At 41.7% G+C, this 20,261-nt stretch overlaps 1 protein-coding gene across 3 annotated transcripts in view; it reads right to left on the reverse strand.

The window, feature by feature from the left end:
* LOC132829064 (DNA-binding protein RFX2-like) overlaps window positions 1–20,261 on the reverse strand; it is a 128,187-nt gene that overhangs the window by 17,245 nt on the left and 90,681 nt on the right. For all 3 annotated transcript variants that reach the window (XM_060846356.1, XM_060846354.1, XM_060846355.1), the window contains 5 exons: window positions 17,747–17,859; window positions 13,556–13,707; window positions 11,934–12,031; window positions 6,603–6,752; window positions 182–390 (listed from right to left, as the gene is read on the reverse strand). In XM_060846356.1, coding sequence (XP_060702339.1) covers window positions 182–390; window positions 6,603–6,752; window positions 11,934–12,031; window positions 13,556–13,707; window positions 17,747–17,859 — 722 coding nt within the window. The remainder of the gene's footprint in view (window positions 1–181; window positions 391–6,602; window positions 6,753–11,933; window positions 12,032–13,555; window positions 13,708–17,746; window positions 17,860–20,261) is intronic.

Here is a 20,261-nt window from a genome sequence, read left to right on the forward strand (position 1 = left end):
AACTGACAAGTCAGTCTTCCATCTTTTCCTTCCACTATACTGCATTTATCAGTAAGGGGGTTTTCACCTGACATAGCTGTGTTTACATGCAAATATTATCCAGTTATTCTCCAATTCTTCAGCTGTCTCACTAGTTTAACGTAAAGAGCTCAAAAGGAGAGGCAACTGTCAGCTTACAAACCTGTAAAAGGACCATTTCAGCAGGAACTGGCGGGCAGCCTTGGGGAAGCTGGGGCTTCCTTCGTGTGGTTTCAGAACTTGATTCACTACATTATCAAGCCAGGATGCCCATTCATCGAGAGAGCTCTGCTGCTGTAGAGTCATCTTAAAATCCTGCTCCAGTCGCTGCACCATTCCCTCTTCACATTGACAAACCCAGGATGCTTGTTCCTGTTACAACAAAATCAAAGAATAATCGGCCTGCTATATTGCTCAATCATTGCTGGCTTGCCTGTATTTTCTTCCTTTTTTTTACAAAGTACATTTCTCTATTCTCTTCCCATTTTGTTACACAGAATTACAAGGTACATACAACACGGAAACAGGATGATTGGACCAAGCAGTCATCATTGCCAGTGCTATGCTTCTTTTGATGATTTTCCGATCTTTCCTCATCTAAACCCGTCCTTCTCTTCTTCCTCGCGTGCTTTTCTAATTTCTCCTTAAATGGAACTATTCACCTCGACCACGCGCTGTAGTAGCAAGTTCCAAATTCTCATCATTCTTTTGGGTTTTTCCCAAATTCCTGATCAGATTTCTCTGTGACTGTTATATTGATGGCCTCTAAAATGTGCTCCACCACTCAAGAGGAAACATTCTCTTGATATCCACTCCATCAAAACTTAATCCTGCTTTAGATCAACCTGCAGACTTTCCTTCTACACCTGTTAATCAGTTACAGATAGATTTACTCACACATTTCTGGGATCATCCTTGTAAACCTTCTCTCCACCCTCTTCGGTCTTTTTATTCTTGTTATATCATGGTCATAACTGCTCACACAACTCCTGGAGTGGTCTAACTGAGGCTCGATGCAGATTTAACATAACCTCCCTGCTTTTCAAATCTATCCTTCCAGAAATATGTCGGGCCTGGTTCTTTTTTTTGATGGCTTTGCTAATCTGAGACATAATGTGAATGTTTGATGTAGTTGTACTCAAAAGATACCTACACAATATAGGCTCTCACCTTCCAAATTTGAAGTGATCACCCTGTTCATCATATCAAAACATTTATTATGTGTTGGATTTCATTTGCCAATTATTTGCCCGTTCTGCAACTTTATTAATGTACTCCCGTAATTTGTTGTATTCTACCTCAATATTGACTGTCCATTATATTTTCCATCCCTGCTGTTGCTCTCACTGGTCTATGACTCCCTGGACATCTTAAATAAAGGAATTACATTAGCCATTCATCAATCTTCTGGAACTACATCTTTTTCTGATATATTTTAAATCTAAGTAGTAATGAATGCCTTTGCCATCTCAAGAGTTCCCATATACTTTTAAAGGTCACAGATTCAATTAGCGGAACCATATCTTTATCCTTTCATGCTTGTTTTGTTTATTTAGCATATTCCATTTTTATTCTAAATGCACTTGCTCATGGCAATGAATTGTGAGATGAGCAATGTCTAACTATTCCACCTCCCTGGTAAATACCAAACTAAAAATAATTATTTAATATTTCTGTCAACACTCTGCCATTACCCATTGTACTATTCTCTCTTTCATATAACAGCCATAATGTCATCAACAATTCTTTAAAAAAAACACTATAAAATAACTTTGTACTTTGTTTTATGCTCCTTGATTAAGATCACGGTTTCTCTTTGTTGTACAATTGTCTTTTGGATTTGACCCCGATTGTGATCTCTTCAATGTGCCTCTTCCTTAAACGTTAACTATTGCCTTAGGACTATAGTTATCCCTGGAATTGCATGAGTGTTTGGTTTCTTATCTTCATTGAGTGGAGTATACTTTTCTTGTCGTCATCCTACATCACTGATTGCTAATATTACAGAAACATAGAAAATAGGAACATGAATAGGAGGTTCAGCCCATCCAACCACCTCCACTTTTCAACATGGTCACTGCTAATCATCTCTCCATCTCTCTCAATCCATACTCCCCCTCTCTCCTCATGACCCTTGTCATCTTTAGCCTTGAGGAATCAATGTGTTTTTTTAAAGAATATATTGTTATTAAGTTGAAAGCATATACTGTACCTTCAAGAGTGTGTGAATGCTGTTCTGACAGAGCTTATAAGCACCTGTGTATATGACTAGATGACAGTCCCAGAGTATACTGGAAAATTGAACGTATGTAACATTTGGCTGTGAAATGGATATCTGAGTCTTGGTTGCTGTTTTGACAACAATTCTAATTTAACCAATTAGTTAAAATATGCCCCAGGATACTGTTATTTTCTTTAAATAGTAGAATTTGAGAGTTCTCTATCACCCATATTTTAACAGATTACGAGGTGAGGCGAGCTTTGCTGGTTGGTTCAATTAACAGAGGAGTTCACCTCCATGTCACAACAGTATACACTGGCCATTTAGACACAGTGTCTACAAGAGCAGGTCAGAGACTAGAAATACTACAGCAAGTAACTCACCTCCTAATTTGGCAAACCCTGTCTACCATCTATAAGGGACTAGTAAGGAGTGGGATGGAATACTCCCCACTTGCCTGGATGAGCTCCAACAACACTCAAGAAGCTTGACACCATCCAGGTCAAAGCAGCTCATTTGATTAGCACCATATCTACTCTCTGCACCCTTGATGTTCACTTGTGGCACTGTCCACTGCAGAAAGTCATGAAGGCACCTTAGATAACACCTTCCAAACCCATGGCCTGACTATCTAGAAGAACAAAGGCAGCAGATGTATGGAAACACCAGCACCTTTGGCAGAAAATTCCACAGGTTGACTCCCTCTGACTGAAGACTTATTCCAGTTTCAAATGACCAATGTGTATCCTGAGACTGCAACCTCTTGTTTCCCCCATCTAGGGGAAACATGCTAGCATTGGAGCAAGCCCATAAAAGATTCATCAGGTTGATCCCAGTTATGGAGGAATTTTTGAACAGGAGAGATTAAGCAGGTTGGATTTGTTGTGGATCTAATTATTCAAGATTAGATGGAGACCTTATTGAAACATAATATTCTTAGGGCTTGAAATGTTTAACCTGCTTTCTTTCCACAGATGCTGCCATACATTCTGATGTGTCCCAGACTTTCCTGTTTCATACATTCTTAGGGGCTTGGCAGGGTAGACACTTTTGGAAGTGTCTAGGACCAGAGGATATAATCTCAGAGTAAGGAGTCATCCTTCTAAGGCAGAAGTTAGGATGAATATTTTCTCAAAGATGGTAGCGAATCCATTGAACTTTTCACTGAAGGTTGTCAAGGCTGGATCATTAAGTATGTTCAAGACTGAGATAGACAGATTTCTAATCAATAGGGGAATTAAGGATTACGGGGAATAAGACAGGAAAGTGAGCCTGAGATTATCAGATTAGCCATGATCCCATTGAATGGTGAAGTAGACTTGAATGGCTGCTTCTACATCTTACTGTCTTACAAAAATAGCAGAATCTTTGGTCTTTTTCTTCAGTTGATTTATTAATAGCAAACTAAATAGGATGTGACAAGAATTTGCATTTATAACAAACAGAGTCAATGGATGCTATCTACCTGGACTTCCAGAAGGCCGATGAAAAAGTGCTGCACAGGAGGCTGTTGAGCAAGATAAGGGCCCATGGTGTTAGAAGCAAGGTACTAGCATGGAATTCTAGCATTGGCTATCTAGCAGAAAGCAGACATTGGGGTTGAAAGAGCCCTTCTCAGGACAGCAGCCAATGACTAGTGGTGTTCCATAAGGCTCAGTGTTGGGACCACAACTTTTCACTTTACACATTAATGATCTAGATGAGGGAACTGAGGGCATTCTAGCTAGGTTTGCAGATGATACAAAGATAGGTAGAGGGACAGGTAGCATTGAGGAAGTGGGGAAGCTGCAGAAGGATTTGGACAGGTTAGGAGAATGGGCAAAGAAGTGTCATATGGAATACAACATGGTAGTGTGAGGTCATGCACTTTGGTAGAAAGAATAGAGGCATAGACTATTTTCTAAATGGAGAGAAAATTCAGAAGTCTGAAGTGCAAAGGGACTTGGGAGTCCTGGTCCATGACTTTCTTAACGTTAACTTGCAGGTTGAGTTAGTAGTCAGGAAGGCAAATACAATGTTATTTTGAGAGGACTAGAATTTAAAAGCAGCAATGTATTTCTGAGGCTTTACAAAACTGTGGTCAGACCACAATTAGAGCCCAATACCTCAAAACAATATACTGGCCCTGGAGCGAGTCTGGGGACATTCACAAGAATGATCCCAGGAATGAAGGGCTCAACTTATGAGGAAAGTTTGAGGCCTCTGGGTTTATACTCGATGGAGTTTATTAAATGTGGGGGAGAATCTAATTGAAACTTCCAGAATATTGAATAGCCTGGACAGAGTGGACATTGGGAAGATGCTTCCATTGGCAGGAGAGACGAGGACCCGAGGGTATAGCCTTAGAGTAAGGGGAATGAAGAAGAAGAGAAACTTCTTCAGCCAGAGAGTGATGAATCTATAGAATTCATTGCCACAGAAGGCTGTGGAGACCAAGTCATTAAGTATATTCAAGACAGAGATAGATAAATTCTTGATTGTCAAGGGGATAAGGGTTATGGGGAGAAAGTGAGAGAATGAGGTTGAGAAAACTATCAGCCATGGCGAAGCAGACTTGATGGCCTGAATGGCCTAATTTCTGCTCCTGTGTCTTACGGTCTTATATTTCAAAATTAGCAGCTTATAAAGGCATTGCTGATGTTGCAATACAGATTACATACAGGTAACATAGTTAACACATCATTTGAACAAGCATGGCACCAAACTGGAGTAAATGGGAATCGGGAGAGAGCACTTTGCTGTCTGGAGCCATACCTGGCACGAAAGAAGATAGCAGTAGTTAATGCAAGTCAGTAATTTCAGCCTCAGAAAATCACTACAATAGTTCCTCAGGGCACTGTCCTCGGCCCAATCAGCTTCAGATGCTATATCAGTGACCTTCCTCCAAATTTAGGTCAGAAGTGGGGATGTTTACTGATGATTATGTGATTTTCAGGGCTTCTCAGATCATAAACAATCTGTGTTCAAATGCAGTGAGACGTAATAACTACACAAATGCCAGGCAATAACCATCTTGAATAAGACAGAATCAAATCATCATCCTTTGGCATTTAGTGTATTAGTATTGCTGCATCTCTCACAAACAATACTGTGGGGATACTAAGACCATAAACTGAACTGGATTAGCTACATAAAAAGATGTCAAAGACTAAGAATCCTGTAGCCAGATGCTCATCTCCTGATCTCCCAGTTCATGCCCAACATGTTCAAAGAACAAGTAAAGAATGTGATGTTCCAACAATATTCAAGAAGCTTGACAAACCCAATCCAGAACAAAGCATCCCACTTATTTTGCACCTCATCTTCAACATTCACTCTCCTCGGTACCAACAAAAGCACTACAAGTTGCACTGCAGCAACTTGGCAACTCCTTCAACAACACCTTCCAAACCTGTAACCTCTATTGGGGAGACTGGACGCCTCCTAGCAGAGTGCTTTAGGGAACATCTCCGGGACACCCGCACCAATCAACCACACCACTCTGTGGCCAAACATTTCAACTCCCCCTCCCACTCTGCCGAGGACATGGAGGTCCTGAGCTTCCTTCACCGGGGCTCCCTCACCACCTGTTACCTGGAGGAAGAACACCTCATCTTCCACCTCGGAATACTTCAACCCCAGGGCATCAATGTGGACTTCAACAGTTTCCTCATTTCCCCTTCCCCCACCTCACCCCAGTTCCAAACTTCCAGCTCAGCACTGTCCCCAGGACTTGTCCTACCTGCCTATCTTCTTTTCCACCTATCCATTCCACCCTCCTCCCTGACCTATCACCTTCATCCCCACCCCCACTCACCTATTGTACTCCATGCTACTTTCTCCCCACCCCACCCTCCTCTCGTTTATCTTTCCACCCTTCAGGCTCTCTGCCTGTATTCCTGATGAAGGGCTTTTGCCCAAAACGTCGATTTTACTGCGCCTCGGATGCTGCCTGAACTGCTGTGCTTTTCCAGCACCACTAATCCAGAAGTGGCTATTTGGTCAATTAAATTAAAAGAGAAGGAGGAAGACTAGAAGTGAGTTGGAGCTGGTCAGTAAAGGAATAGGTTTTTTTGAGAGAGAGGTAAAAGCAGACATTTTGAAAGGAAGAGGGATGGTTTTTGAGTGGCGTGTAGTAAGCATAAATAATAAAGAGACTGATGTATCTTATGGAAGAGAGGAGGGGGGATAATATACTCAAGACAAACTACAAAATTAAGGATAGGGTAAGTGAAGGCCAGGGAGCAGAGAGAGGACTATTGATAGAGGTAGCTGAATGGATGGTTTCAACCTTGATAAATCCATGACTTTAAAGCAGCTCAAGGAAGGACAATAAGTTTGATAAAAAGGTTATGCAAATTAGCAATCTGGCTGACGGTCTCACCTGCACGTTGGCAAAATCAACACGGTTGAGGTCACTGAGCATCTGATTGATTTGTGATGTATTCTGCAGCACAGCTCTGGCTGCCTGTGCCAGGTGATTCAGGGAGGTGTACCTGCGCAACGTTTGGGCAAAGGCACTAACTACTCCCACCTTAAAAAAAAGAACACAACAGATCAATTAATAAATCAGCAAAGTACAAATCACTTTGTATCACAATCAGATCTCCCAACACCCATATGGCAAAATCTTCAGTTGGAGAAAATAAAAGTTCCAAATAAACTAAATTAATGGCCAGTGTGAGTTAACCCATGCAAGTAATTTAGCTCGAATGAGTGAACTATCAAAAACATAAGATAATGGATGTGCCAGAGAAAATGAGTTGATCATTTTACCATGATGGTCTGATCTTTCCTCGGTAAGACAGATGTGTTAAACAGCTTCAATTACAGACTGCATTTAAAGTGGTTACACTTCCTGCATTACAATTAAAAAGAAAGACTTGAGTGCAATGGTCAATACCTCTGGATCCAAAATAAATAATCAGGTAGGTAAGTAATTTCATCCTCAACATCGATTGCGAGTTGAGAAACTTTGATCCATACAATTAGAGCCACAAATTTTGGGTTTCTCCAAAGAACTACTTCATTTAGAATCACTGGTCTCTCCTGTAAATGGACCAGCATATCCCCTACAATCACAAGTTTATCTTTACTGCCCAATAGCTAGTCATGTGACAGCATACTCAAAGCCATAACAATGAAGTTCAATAAGTCTCCTATGTACCACAACATTCATTCCTTCATACACTTCAATCTTTCAAAAGTTATTTGATAAACATTTTCTGAGGCAAAATCAAATTTTGTGAGAGCAGGCTGACTCAAGAGTGTAACATTTTAAATAAATCTCACTTTTTATTTTAATTTTTGCCACCTCTTGTGAAATGACAAAAGTATGCTTCAGTATCTCTTATTAATGAAAATGCACTCTTCTGATCAGAACAATCTGATTGTTTGGCCTTTGTAATCAAAGTATTTTCACTCTGTTGTTCTAACTTCTTTACTGATGAAAGCAGACCAATAATGCATTCTCGTCTGTCCTTTCCTAGTTAAGTAGAAAGCCAACTGATTGTCTACTGACCACCCTCAAGGTCAGTGTCCTTGGACTGACAAGTTTGAACTGCCAGACAAGGAGGACATCAACCCTGCTATGTGCAGGCTGTTGCTGAGTTCAAGCAGCACAGCCACCCCAATAACTGGAATTAATGTTTTCTGGGAACCTCTATCACCATTAGAATAGATGCTGTTTTGGAATTCTAATCCTCAGCCCAAAAGTGATTCTGTGGACGAAAGAGACTCACGGTTGGTGGGTTACCTACAGGGTCCGTGATGTTCCAGATCTTGTCTTTGGGGTCCTGAGGGGAGAAGGTGACCAGCCCCAAGTTATGGTCCACATAGGTACCAACAACATAGGTAGAAAGAGGAATAGGGATGTAAGGCAGGATTTCAGGGAGTTAGGGTGGAAGCTGAGAGCTAGAACAGAGTTGATATTTCTGGTTTGTTACCCATGCCACGTGATAGAAAGACGAGGAACAGGGAGAGATACCAGCTGAACATGTGGCTGCAGAATGGTGCAGGAGGAGGGTTTCAGGTATATGGACAATTGGAGCTCATTCTGGGGAAGGGTGGACCTCAGTCTTCACTTGAACCACAGTGGTACTAATATCCTGGGTGGGAAATTCGCTAGTGCTATTCGAGCAGGTTTAAACTAGTTCAACAGGTGGATGGGAACCTGTGATGTAGTTCCAGTGCACAGGAGGATGTGAGTTGGGAGGACATGGACAGGATTTCAAGGTCACAGGAGTGTGCTAGCAGATAGCAAGCTGGTTTGAAGTGTGTCTACTTCAATGCCAGGAGTATCCAGAATAAGTTTGGTGAGCTTGCAGCATGGATAGTTACCTGGGACTTTGACGTTGTGGCCATTTCAGAGACATGGATAGAACAGGGTGAGGAATGGATGTTACAGGTTCCAGGCTTTAGATCTTTCAATAAGATCAGGGAAAGTGGTAAAAGAGGGGGAGTTGTGGCTCTGTTAGTCGAGGATAGTATAACAGTGGCTGAAAGAACTTTTGACGAGGGCTCGTCTACTGAGGTGGTATGGTTTGAGATTAGAAACAGGAGACGCTGCTGGGAGTTTTTTTTTAATATAGGCCTCCGCAAAGTTCCAGGGATGTGGAGGAGAGAATTGGCAAAATTATTCTGGGTAAGAGTGAAAGCAACAGGTTGGTCATTATGGAGTCTTCAACTTCCCCAACGTCGATTGAAAATGCTAAAACCCCAGTACGTCAGATTGATCAGTTTTTGTCCAATGAGTACAGGAGGGTTTCCTAACCATAATGACCATAATTCTGTTACATATAGTTTAGCGGTGGAAAGGGATAGGTACATGTCACAGGGCATAAGTTATAAATGGGGCAAGGGCAATTATAATGCGATTAGGCAAGACTTAGGAGGCATCGAAATGTGGAGCTTGATAGATATGTCCCTGTCAGGCAGGGAGGAAGTGATAAGGTATGGGAACCGCGATTTACTAAAGAAATTGTATCTCTTGTTAAGCGGAAGAGGGAGGCTTATGTTATGTTGAGATGAGATGGTTCAGATGAGGCGATGGTGAGTTATTGATTAGCTAGGAAGGATTTAAAGAGAGAGTTAAGAGGAGCAAGGACTGGACATGAGCAGTCTTTAGCAGGTAGAATAAATGAGAACCCTAAAGCTTTCTATAGGTATGTGAGGAATAAAAGGATGATGAGGGTAGGAATAGGGTCTGTCAAAGACACAAGTGGGAAGTTGTGTGTGGACCCTGTGGAGATCAGAGAGGCGCTATACAAATATTTTTCATTTGTTTTCATGCAGGAAATGGAGAGTATTGTAGAGGAGAAAACTGAAATACAGGCCATTAGACTAGAAGGATTGAGGTTAGTAAGGAGGAGGTGTTATCAATTCTAGAAGATGTGAAAGTAGTTAAGTCCCCTGGGCCAAATGGGATTTATCCGAGGATTCTCTGTGAAGCAAGGGAGGAGACGGCGGAGACTTTGGCCTTGATCTTTGAGTCAGGTTTAATACCAGAGGACTGGAGGATTGCAAATGTTGTGCCCTTATTCAAGGGCAGTAGATATGACCTAGGTAATTATAAACCAGTGAGCCTTATATCTGTTGTAGGAAAAGTTTTGGAAAGGAGTATAAGAGATAGGATTTACATTTATCTAGCAAGCAACAATTCGATTGGAGATAGTCAACCTGGTTTCATCAAACCTCATTGAATCTTTTGAGAAAGTAATCAAGCATGTGGATGAGGGTGGGGCAGTTGACGTGGTGAACATGGACTTCAGTCAAACCTTTGATAAGGTTCCACATGGTAGGCTTTTGGAGAAAATGCAGAGGCATGGGATTGAGGGTGATTTAGCAGTTTGTCTGAGAAACTGGCTTTCTGTAAGGCGGCAGCGAGTGGTGGTTGATGGAAAATTTTCAGCCTGGAGTCCGGTTAGTAGTGGTATGCCACAAGGATCTGTTTTGGGACCACTGCTGTTTGTCATTTTTATAAATGACTTGGACACAGGCATAGGTGGATGGGTTAGTAAGTTTGCAGGTGACGTTAAAGTTCGGTGAAGTGGTGGACAATGTGGAAGAATGTTGCAGGAGGACTTGGATAAACTGCAGAACTGGGCTAAGTGGCGGCAAATGGAGTTCAATGCAGATAAATGTAAGGTGATTCACTTTGGGAAGAATAACAAAAAGGCAGAATACTGGGTCAATGGAAAGATTCTTGGTAGCGTGGATATGCAGAGGGATCTTGGTATCTATGTACATTGATCCCTGAAAGTTGCCACGCAGGTTGATATAGTGCTGTTAAGAAGGCATATGGTGTTAGGTTTTATTGGTACAGGGATTGAGATCTGGAGCTTTGATGTCATGTTGCAACTGTACAAAACGCTAGCACGGCCTCACTTGGAATATTGTCTGCAGCTCTGGTCGCCCCATTACAGGAAGGATATGGAAGCATTGGAAAAGGTGGACAGGAGATTTACTAGGATGTTGCTTGGTCTGGAGGGAAGGTCCTATGAGGAAAGGTTGAGGGACTTGGGTCTGTTCTCATCAGAGAGAAGGCAGCATAATAGAGACATACAAGATGATCACAGGATTAGATAGGGTGGTTCTAGGTATCCTAGGATGATGACGTCAGCTTGTGTGAGGGGGAATAGCTGCAAATTGAGGGTGATAGATACAAGACAGATGTGAGAGGAAGGTTCTTTACTCAGAGTGCCAAGGGCATGGAATGCCCTTCCTGCCAATGTAGTTAACTCAGCCCCATTAGGGGCATTTAAACAATCCTTGGATAAGCACATGGATGATGATGGGATCGTGTTGGGGGGAGGGGCTTATATTAGTTCACAGGTCGGCACAACAGGGCCTGTTCTGTGCTGTATTGCTCTACGTTCTAATTATTTGCAAGATAAATTGAGCTCAGTTAGAACATATCTAAATCCCTCCAAAGATAAGTAGCTAAAAAGACCAAGGGGTAGCAACTTCCTTTTAGTTGAAAGAGTATATAACTCTGTAAAACACAGGAAGAATTTTTTCCATTTGAAGAAGAAATCAATGACCAGGGAAGCACAGATTTAAGGAAAGGGGCAGGCACTTAGTGGAGATGTGATGGAAAACTTTTTCACTCAGTGAGTGACAGAAAATCTGAAACTCACTGCAGTAAGAGTGGTAGAGGCAGAAACCCGCAATATTTAAGAAGTATTTAGATGTGCATTTGTGATACCAAGGCATACAAGGCCATAAGGCCAAGTACTGGAAAATAGGATTATAATAGTGAGGTGACTAGATGCAATGGGCCGAAGAGCCTTTTTCTGCACTGTAGATCTCTATAGGTCTATAACTAGTGCCAAGCCTTGAGCCATGTAACAATGTCAGTATTGAAGAAGTTCATACAAACCTTGCTTCGATTTTCTTTTTTAAAGCATTAGGTACATTTTTAGTTTTCCACAATGTAATCACACAGCAGTTCGTTCCCAACATACCCTATCCCTACTCTTCTCCAAATTTTACGAGTATTGTTCATAACCTTGATCTTTGCCTTGGTTCCCCCACAAAAAAATTATTCAAGTTGATAATATAAAAACAAAATTAGAATGGTTCTGAACATTTCTAAAAAGAATTGAAATATTGCAATTTTATTTCCATTTCATGAAAACAAGTTTAACAACATTGACTGGTTGAGAATTGTTTGAAAGGCAAAAATGTCGGTAAAGAATATTATATCCTGTCCTACCTTGGTTCGAACCATCTGCTGAGGGAAGCCATTCATCGCACTGATCAGCCATGCCTCCAAACTCTTGGCAAAATTCCGAATAGCTTGAGTCAAGGCACCTGAAGAAGTACCAAAAGAATTAAGGGCATATCTGATAGGACTGCATGGAAAGATGCCATTCTCCCTCAAGCATGTTCCCCCTCCTGCCCTCGTCCTTCAGTCGAGAGGAAAGGAATGGGAACAGGGAATGAGATGCCCTGCTCTCAGTCTAAAGTTCTATTAAGGCAATGACTGAGAAGGGAAACATGGCACATTGTTGCACGTAGCACGGAACACAGAAAGGCACGACGACTGTAATGCAGTGTAGGGAAATTAGGAGAATGGTAAAAACAGAAAGACTTGCGTTATATAAAATAAAACAAAACAAAAAAGTCCTGGACAAACTCGGCAACTACTGGATCATCTATGGAGAGACAAACAGAGTTCACATTCTGAGTCCAAAGAATTTCTTGAAATATTAACTCTATTTCTCGCTCCACAGATGCTGTCAGATTTGTTGAGTTTCTCAAGCATTATCTGTTTTTATTTCAGATTTCCAGCATTTAGATAGCACCTTTCATTATGTCCCAAGCGCTTTATGGCCAAATGAGCTGGAGTCACTGTTGGAACCTAGGGAAAATGACAATAAGCTCCCATAAACAAAAATGAAATAATGAGGTCAGTTGATTTTAAAATGCTGATTGCGTGATAAATGCTGATCAAGACACTAGGAAGCCCTCCTTCAAAATAATGTAATTGGATTGTTTACAAACAGAGACTTGTGTAGCACATTATCTGAACCTAGGCATTTCCTCAGTGGCCCACTGAACATCCATCAGGTGCTGTGCTCAAATCTTCAATTATTTATTGATTAATGTTTGCTATTGAGGACGGGGTATACATTTGCTTTTTCAGATCTAGAACTTTGTATTTCTAATTCTCCGAAACCATAATCCTGTAACTAGCACTACGTCAACCAAAGGGAACTAGCAGGATATCCATCACATAACAACTGAGTAATTTAGTGAAAGATCTTTAACAGGATGTTATAACATATGGTATAAAGAAGGGAGAGCTGGAAGCAAGCGGTGTTCTATGAAATGAGGACTAAAGCTCTAAGTGTACAAGAAAAATTAAATAATTCAACCATAGGTTTTCTCAAATGTATCAAATCTTAATGAATGCGCGTGTGGACCTATGTCAAGCTGACAACAGATCACATGGAACTGGGAGCTGAGTGCGTGGAACTCCAGAATGTCCTCTTACTGTCTCCTACAAACAGATATATACTCGAAAAAAGTTGTTACTGCGCACAGGCATAGTGATGACAACCTTCCATCAACAACCCGAGCCTTATCTTTACAGGAGTAGTTAGGAAGCCATCGTTTTCCCTGGCAGGACAGCTGGTCACCAAAGGACACAGGTTTAAGATCATTGACAGAAGAACGAATAGAAGAGGTCACATTTGGCAATCTTCAAACTCATTTAAGCAATTAGCTTTTATTAATGAATGAATCTAAAAAACCTCACAGCATAACAACCTCTTGGAGGTGACATTTATGTAGAAACACAATAATGACCAGTAACAACCGTAAGCTACTCACTGGGGACAGGTCGCAATACATCCGGGATAAGAATTTCCACCAGTGCCTGGTACAGCACATGATCACAGTTCCTCATCCATTTAATGATAGGTTCAAACTTACAGAGGTTGATGAGTTTGTCTTTGGGGAAAACAGCTTCACTCTCTTCCTCACTGTACAAAAATAAATGCAAACCAATTTCACAACCAAGTGGCAAATAGAAACTCAACGCTTTGTCTTATCAGCTGAGCCTGATACATTTATTCCATCACTTAGTGTCTGTTATATACCTTTTACCTATTAAGTAGAATCAGTTGCCATTTTTGAAAACAAACATTAAATATTAGTTATCTGATGCTCAAAGTAAATAAATGTCTCAATGATGAAGAACTCTAAAATCATTCTAGCATTCTTTTTTCTAGCTGGGTATAATGTAATGAGAGACTATTAATTCGCAACCTTGTGGTGCAAGATCATTCAGGGAAAAGTAACCATAATATAGTAGAATTCTTCAATAAGATGGACAGTGACACAATTAAGTCTGAGACTAGGGTCCACACATAAAGAAAGTTAACTTGACGCTATGAGCTATACATTGGCTCGAATAAGCTGGCCAAGGGTACTTAAGGAATAGGCATTGGCAGACATTTAAAGAATTCATGCATAAACTTCAACAATTGTACATCCCCTTCTGGAGTAAGAATAAAACAGGGAAGGTGGCTCAAATATGGCTAACAAGGGAAATCAGGGATAGATTTAAAGCCAAAGAGGAGGCACATATGTTGTCCAGAAAAAGCAGTGAACCTGAGGACAGGGGGAAATATAAAACTCAGCAGAGAAGGTCAAAGGTTTTAATTGGGAAGGGGAAAATAGAATACAAGAGTAAGTTTGTAGAAAATATAAAAACTAACTGCAAAAGTTTTGATAGATATTTGCAGAGAAAAAGACTGGTGAAGACAAATGTAGTCAGAATCAGGTGAATTCATAATAGACAACAATGACATGGCAGACTAGTTGAACAAATACTTCGAATCTGTCTTCATGAAGGAGGAGCTGAAAATGTGTTGCTGGAAAAGTGCAGCAGGTCAGGCAGCATCCAAGGAGCAGGAGAATTAACGTTTCAGGCATGAGCCCTTCTTCAGGAATCGTCGATTCTCCTGCTCCTTGGATACTGCCTGACCTGCTGCACTTTTCCAGCAACACATTTTCAGCTCTGATCTCCAGCATCTGCAGACCTCACTTTCTCCTTCATGAAGGAGGACACATACAACCTTTCAGAAATGCTAGGGGACAGAGAATCAAGCATGAAGGAGGACCTGAAGGAAATCCTTATTATTCAGGAAATGGTATTGGGAAAATTCATCGGATTAAAACCTCTCCTCTGCATCCCAGAGTACTTAAGGAAACGGCCCTAAAGGCTTTTGACTAGGTTCCACACAAGAGATTAGCAAGCAAAATTAAAACTCATGGTATCGGAGGTAATTTGGATAAAGAGCTGGTTGACAGACAGGAAGCTAAGAGTTAAAGCAAACAAGTCTGTTTCAGAGTGGCAGGTAGTGACAAGTGGGCTTCTGCAGGGTTCTTTGCTGTTCACAATATAAATTAATGATTTGCATGAAGGAAATGAATGCAATATCTCCAAATTTGCAGATGACACTAAGCTGGGGGGCAGTGTGTGCTGTGAGGTGGATAATAAGTGGCAGAGGGTGACTTGCATAGGTTGGCTGAGTGAGCGAAAATTTGGCAAATGCAATATAATGTGGATATATGAGAGGTTGAAAATGTGTTGCTGGAAAAGCGCAGCAGGTCAGGCAGCATCAAAGGAACAGGAGATTTGACGTTTCGGGCATAAGCCCTTCTTCAGGAATGAGGAAAGTGTGTCCAGCAGGCTAAGATAAAAGGTAGGGAGGAGGGACTTGGGGGCGGGGGCGTTGGAAATGCGATAGGTGAAAGGGAGTCAAGGTGAGGGTGATAGGCCAGAGAGGTCAGGAAGAAGATTGCAGGTTAGGAAGGCAGTGCTGAGTTCAAGGAATTTGACTGAGACAAGGTGGGGGGAGGGGAAATGAGGAAACTGGAGAAATCTGAGTTCATCCCTTGTGATTGGAGGGTTCCTAGGCGGAAGATGAGGTGCTCCTCCTCCTCCAGCTGCCATGCTGCTATGGTCTGGCGATGGAGGAGTCCAAGGACCTGCATGTCCTTGGTGGAGTGGGAAGGGGAGTTGAAGTGTTGAGCCACGGGGTGGTTGGGTTGGTTGATCCGGGTGTCCCAGAGGTGTTCTCTGAAACGTTCCGCAAGTAGGCGGCCTGTCTTCCCAATATAGAGGAGGCCACATTGGTGCAGCGGATGCAGTAAACCAACCCAACCACCACGTGGCTCAACACTTCAACTCTCCCTCCCACTCCACCAAGGACATGCAGGTCCTTGGACTCCTCCATCAGCAGACCATAGCAACACGACGGCTGGAGGAAGAGCGCCTCATCTTCCGCCTAGGAACCCTCCAACCACAAGGGATGAACTCAGATTTCTCCAGTTTCCTCATTTCCCCTCCCCCCACCTTGTCTCAGTCAAATCCCTCGAACTCAGCACCGGCTTCCTATCCTGTAATCTTCTTCCTGACCTCTCTGCCCCCACCTCCACTCCGGCCTATCACCCTCACCTTGACCCCCTTCCACCTATAGCATTTCCAACGCCCCCGCCCCCAAGTCCCTCCGCCCTACCTTTTATCTTAGCCTGCTTGGCACACCTTCCTCATTCCCAAAGAAGGGCTCATGCCCGAAACATCGATTCTCCTGCTCCTTGGATGCTGCCTGACCTGCTGCACTTTTCCAGCAATACATTTGCAGCTCAGTATTAGAGTAAAGATGTCTTGCTGCTGTTATACAGGCCCTTGGTGAGGCCACACCTTGAGTATTGTGTGCAGTTTTAGTCTCCTGGTCTGAAGAAAAGGCTAGCCAGATTGATTCATGGGATGACAAATAAAGAAAGACTGATCAACTGGGCTTGTATTCGCTGGAATTTAGAATCATGAGGAGTGATCTTATAGAAACACACAAAATTCTGATGGGACTGGACAGGGTAGATGCGGGAAGAATGTTCACGATGTTGGGGAAGTCCAGACAAGAGGTCACGTTCTAAAAATAAGGGTTAAGTCTTTCAGGAGTGAGATGAGGAAGAATTTCTTCAATCAGAAAGTTGTGAGCCACAGAAAGCTGTTAGGGCCAGTTTGTCAGATATATTCAAGAGGGAGCTAGAGATGGCCCTTGTGGCCAAAGGGATCAAGGTGTATGGAGAGTAAATGGGAGTGGGATACTGAAATTGTATGATTACCAATGATCACATTGAATGGTGGTGCAGGCTCGAAGAGCTGAATGGCCTACACTTGCACCTATTTTCTATGTTTCCATCTAGTGACACATTTTCACCTGCAGCCTTAACTGTGTGTCTGACTACAAAAGAATCAGTCACAGCAATGCAAATAAAAAAATTAAAATTAACTACGAGCATGGAATGAGCTGCCAGAGGAAGTGGTGGAGGCTGGTACAATTACAACATTTAAGAGGCATTTGGATGAGTGTATGAATAGGAAGGATTTGGAGGGATATGGGCCAAGTGCTGGCAGGTGGGACTAGGTTGTGTTGGGATATCTGGTCGGCATGGATGGGTTGGACTGAACGGTCTGTTTTCATGCTGTACATCTCTATGACTCTATAACTCCAGTGTCTCGGCCTTATGCATAACCTGTCCCATTAGAAGGAGCAGTTCCTTGCTCTCTCAGTAACTGCAACTCTGCTACATGCAGGAATGATATGCTTAACATTCCAAACCTCAACATAAAAAAAACTGGCTGTACACACAGCAGTGCAGCAAGTGATTTATCCCAGGATATCGTCCTCAACTCCCAAAGAAAGCAAGCATGAGTTTGGCCCAGTAAATTTTCCATTGGTTGCACAGTCTGATACCAGCACCACTTCCTCTGTCTCTTTCCCTGCCCAGGTACAGCGAGAGTGTGCACTGCCAAATTGCAATCTGCAGCCCATTATTTCCAACAATTGAAACAGGCAGATAATTGTAAGCAGTTCACCTGAATTTGACACCCAGATTCCCAAAGCTCCCAAAGGAGCTCTATGTCAGGAACCCACACTTAAAAGGATCATCCCTTCTGGTTTAGTCAAATAATCAATGGACTGTCACAAGGTTTTGCCATGTCCTTACCTCACTGAAGTGACAGAGGCCCCATCACTTGGCAAAGGAGTTGAATGCCAAAACGTTTGCCAAAGTTTTTCAATGTAGTGAAACTGAAGATTTATTACAACATCCAACATTGCCTGTAAGGGAAGCCATCATTTGTTATGTGAGGTGCAATAAGTAATTAAAACCAAGGTTCAGAAAATCCATTGCAAACCATGAAATACATTTTCGGAAAACAGGAACATCTGCTTAGGATACAGTTATCTAGATTATTCGCAATGCAAATAAATAAAACTTGACATCTACCCATGATCATTAATCTAACGTATGTAACCTAAAATAGTCAGAAATGTAAATATAAATAATTTGATTATGATCATTAGTTAACTGCCTTTAAACAACGTAGAATTACTCCAGTTTGAGGAAGGGTGACTTGACCTGAAATGTAAACTGATTTCTCTCCACAGATGCTACCAGACCTGCTGAACTTTTACAGCAATCTGTTTTGTTTCTGATTTACTGCGTCTATAGTTCTTTCAGCTTGTATAAAATTACTCAAGTTGTCACTGAAACACAAGCTTCTCTTTAACATTGTACAAATTGAAAACTTAAGTGTTAAACATACAGACAAAGCAGAAGTCATTGTACCCTGCAAACAAACTGATAAGTTATGCACCAAGGCCCCTTCCCAGTCAAAACATCTCACCAATTCAGGTGGATTTATTTTCCCAATCTTACTTTCAAAATATATTACTGCACCATATTTTTGTTTTGAAATGCATTTGCTGTCAATCACCTGCCCTGCTTGTGTCTTTTGTTTACAATTCTTGTAATTTCTTGTTGTGTGAAAATAGTCCAAAATATTAAGTGTACTGTTCATCATCCACTATATCACACAAAGACTGAAAAGCGTGTTTGCACAACTTCATCATTCAAGAAACAGTGCCATTATACAACTAAGTATATTCAAAATACCAATTGTCAACGAAGATACAAAGCAGCAAACTTTCAGGAAATTATAGTGAGGTGCAAAAACTAAATAGTAGTGAAGTTTGATTATTATAATATAGACTAAGATGTTAATAGTATAAAGGGAGGGAGACAAGTTTTTGAAATGTGTTCAGAAAGATTTTCAACATCAGTACATTTCTGGCCTAAAGAACAAAAAGGTATCAAAACAGAAATTTTGGGAATTCTGTGTGGATCAGGCACCGACTATACAGAGATAAACAGAGTTAATATTTTAGGTCACAAATCATGCCTGAGAATGTCAGGACAGTCTGATGAAAGATCACTGATACGTTAACCCTGGTTAACGTAGCACAGATATTGACTGGCCTACCAAGTGCTGCCAACACGTTCGATTTTTAACTTCAAGTCATTGCAGTATTTTGCTTTTGTAGTGATGAAGGAGACATTGCCAAAATTGGCTGTCATCATTTTCAAGTGGACAATGGAATAACCGGTGACAGCTGGTGATATTTTTACGTGAAGAGAGACCTTTGAGATGCAATGGAAAAAGAAAAGGAGAAAATCAGAGTAAAGAGGGCCAACCAATCTGGCCAAAATAAGTTGGAAGTAAAGATTGCTGCAGGCTGCAATTAAACAGATGGTGCTTCAGGTACAGTCTTATGAACAAGAAAGGTAAAACCTAGAGTTCTGGGATGACGAAAGAGAGAAAACAAGGGTAAAAGGATAACTCGGGAAAGAGTGGAAAGCATTAAGGACTATAATGGTAATTTGCATGTGGAGCAGGAGGACGTAGGTAGAGTTCTAAATGAACAAACACTTTGTGTTGGTGTTCACTCTTGAGAGGGACAATGTGGATAATTAAATCAGGGAAAGGACTGTGACATGATTAAAGAAATTAGCATAGGAAGAGAGGAGGCTCAGAGTGGTCTAGCAGCTTTAAAAGTAAGTAAATCTCCAGAGTCAAATGCTGTTGAGTAAGGCAAGGGACGAAATAGCAGTGACAAGCAATAATTTTTCAGTCCTGTTTGGCTATAGGAGAGGTGGCAGAGGATTGGAAGACAGCCAATGTAATATCGTTATTCAAGGAGAGAGTAAGGGATAAGCCAGGAAATTTCAAACCAGTCAGTATAACCTCACTGATGGGGAAATTATTGAAAGCAATTCTGAGGGGCAGAATTACTCGGCACTTGGAGAGGCAGGGATGAATCAAGAACAGTCAGCATGGTTTTGTTAAGAAGAGGTCATGTCTGACCAACTTGATTGAACTTTTCTTAGGTGGAGGTGATGGCAATGCTTTTGATTTAGTCTACTTAGGCTGCAGCAAGACTTTTGATGAGGTCCTGCATGGGAGACCAGTAATGAAGGTTAGGGCTCATGGGATCCAAGGAAATTTTGCAAATTGGATCCACAGTTGACTGAATGGCAGGAAGCTTATGTTCAGTGAGATCTTGACATCAGGAGGAATTAAGCGCTACGGGGAGAATGCGGGTAAGTGCCCATCAGCCATGATTGAATGGCAGAGTGGACTCGATGGGCCGAATGGCCTTACTTCCACTCCTATGACTTA

This window comes from Hemiscyllium ocellatum, chromosome 28 (genome assembly GCF_020745735.1).
Source record: "Hemiscyllium ocellatum isolate sHemOce1 chromosome 28, sHemOce1.pat.X.cur, whole genome shotgun sequence".
Taxonomy (NCBI): Eukaryota; Metazoa; Chordata; class Chondrichthyes; order Orectolobiformes; family Hemiscylliidae; genus Hemiscyllium; species Hemiscyllium ocellatum.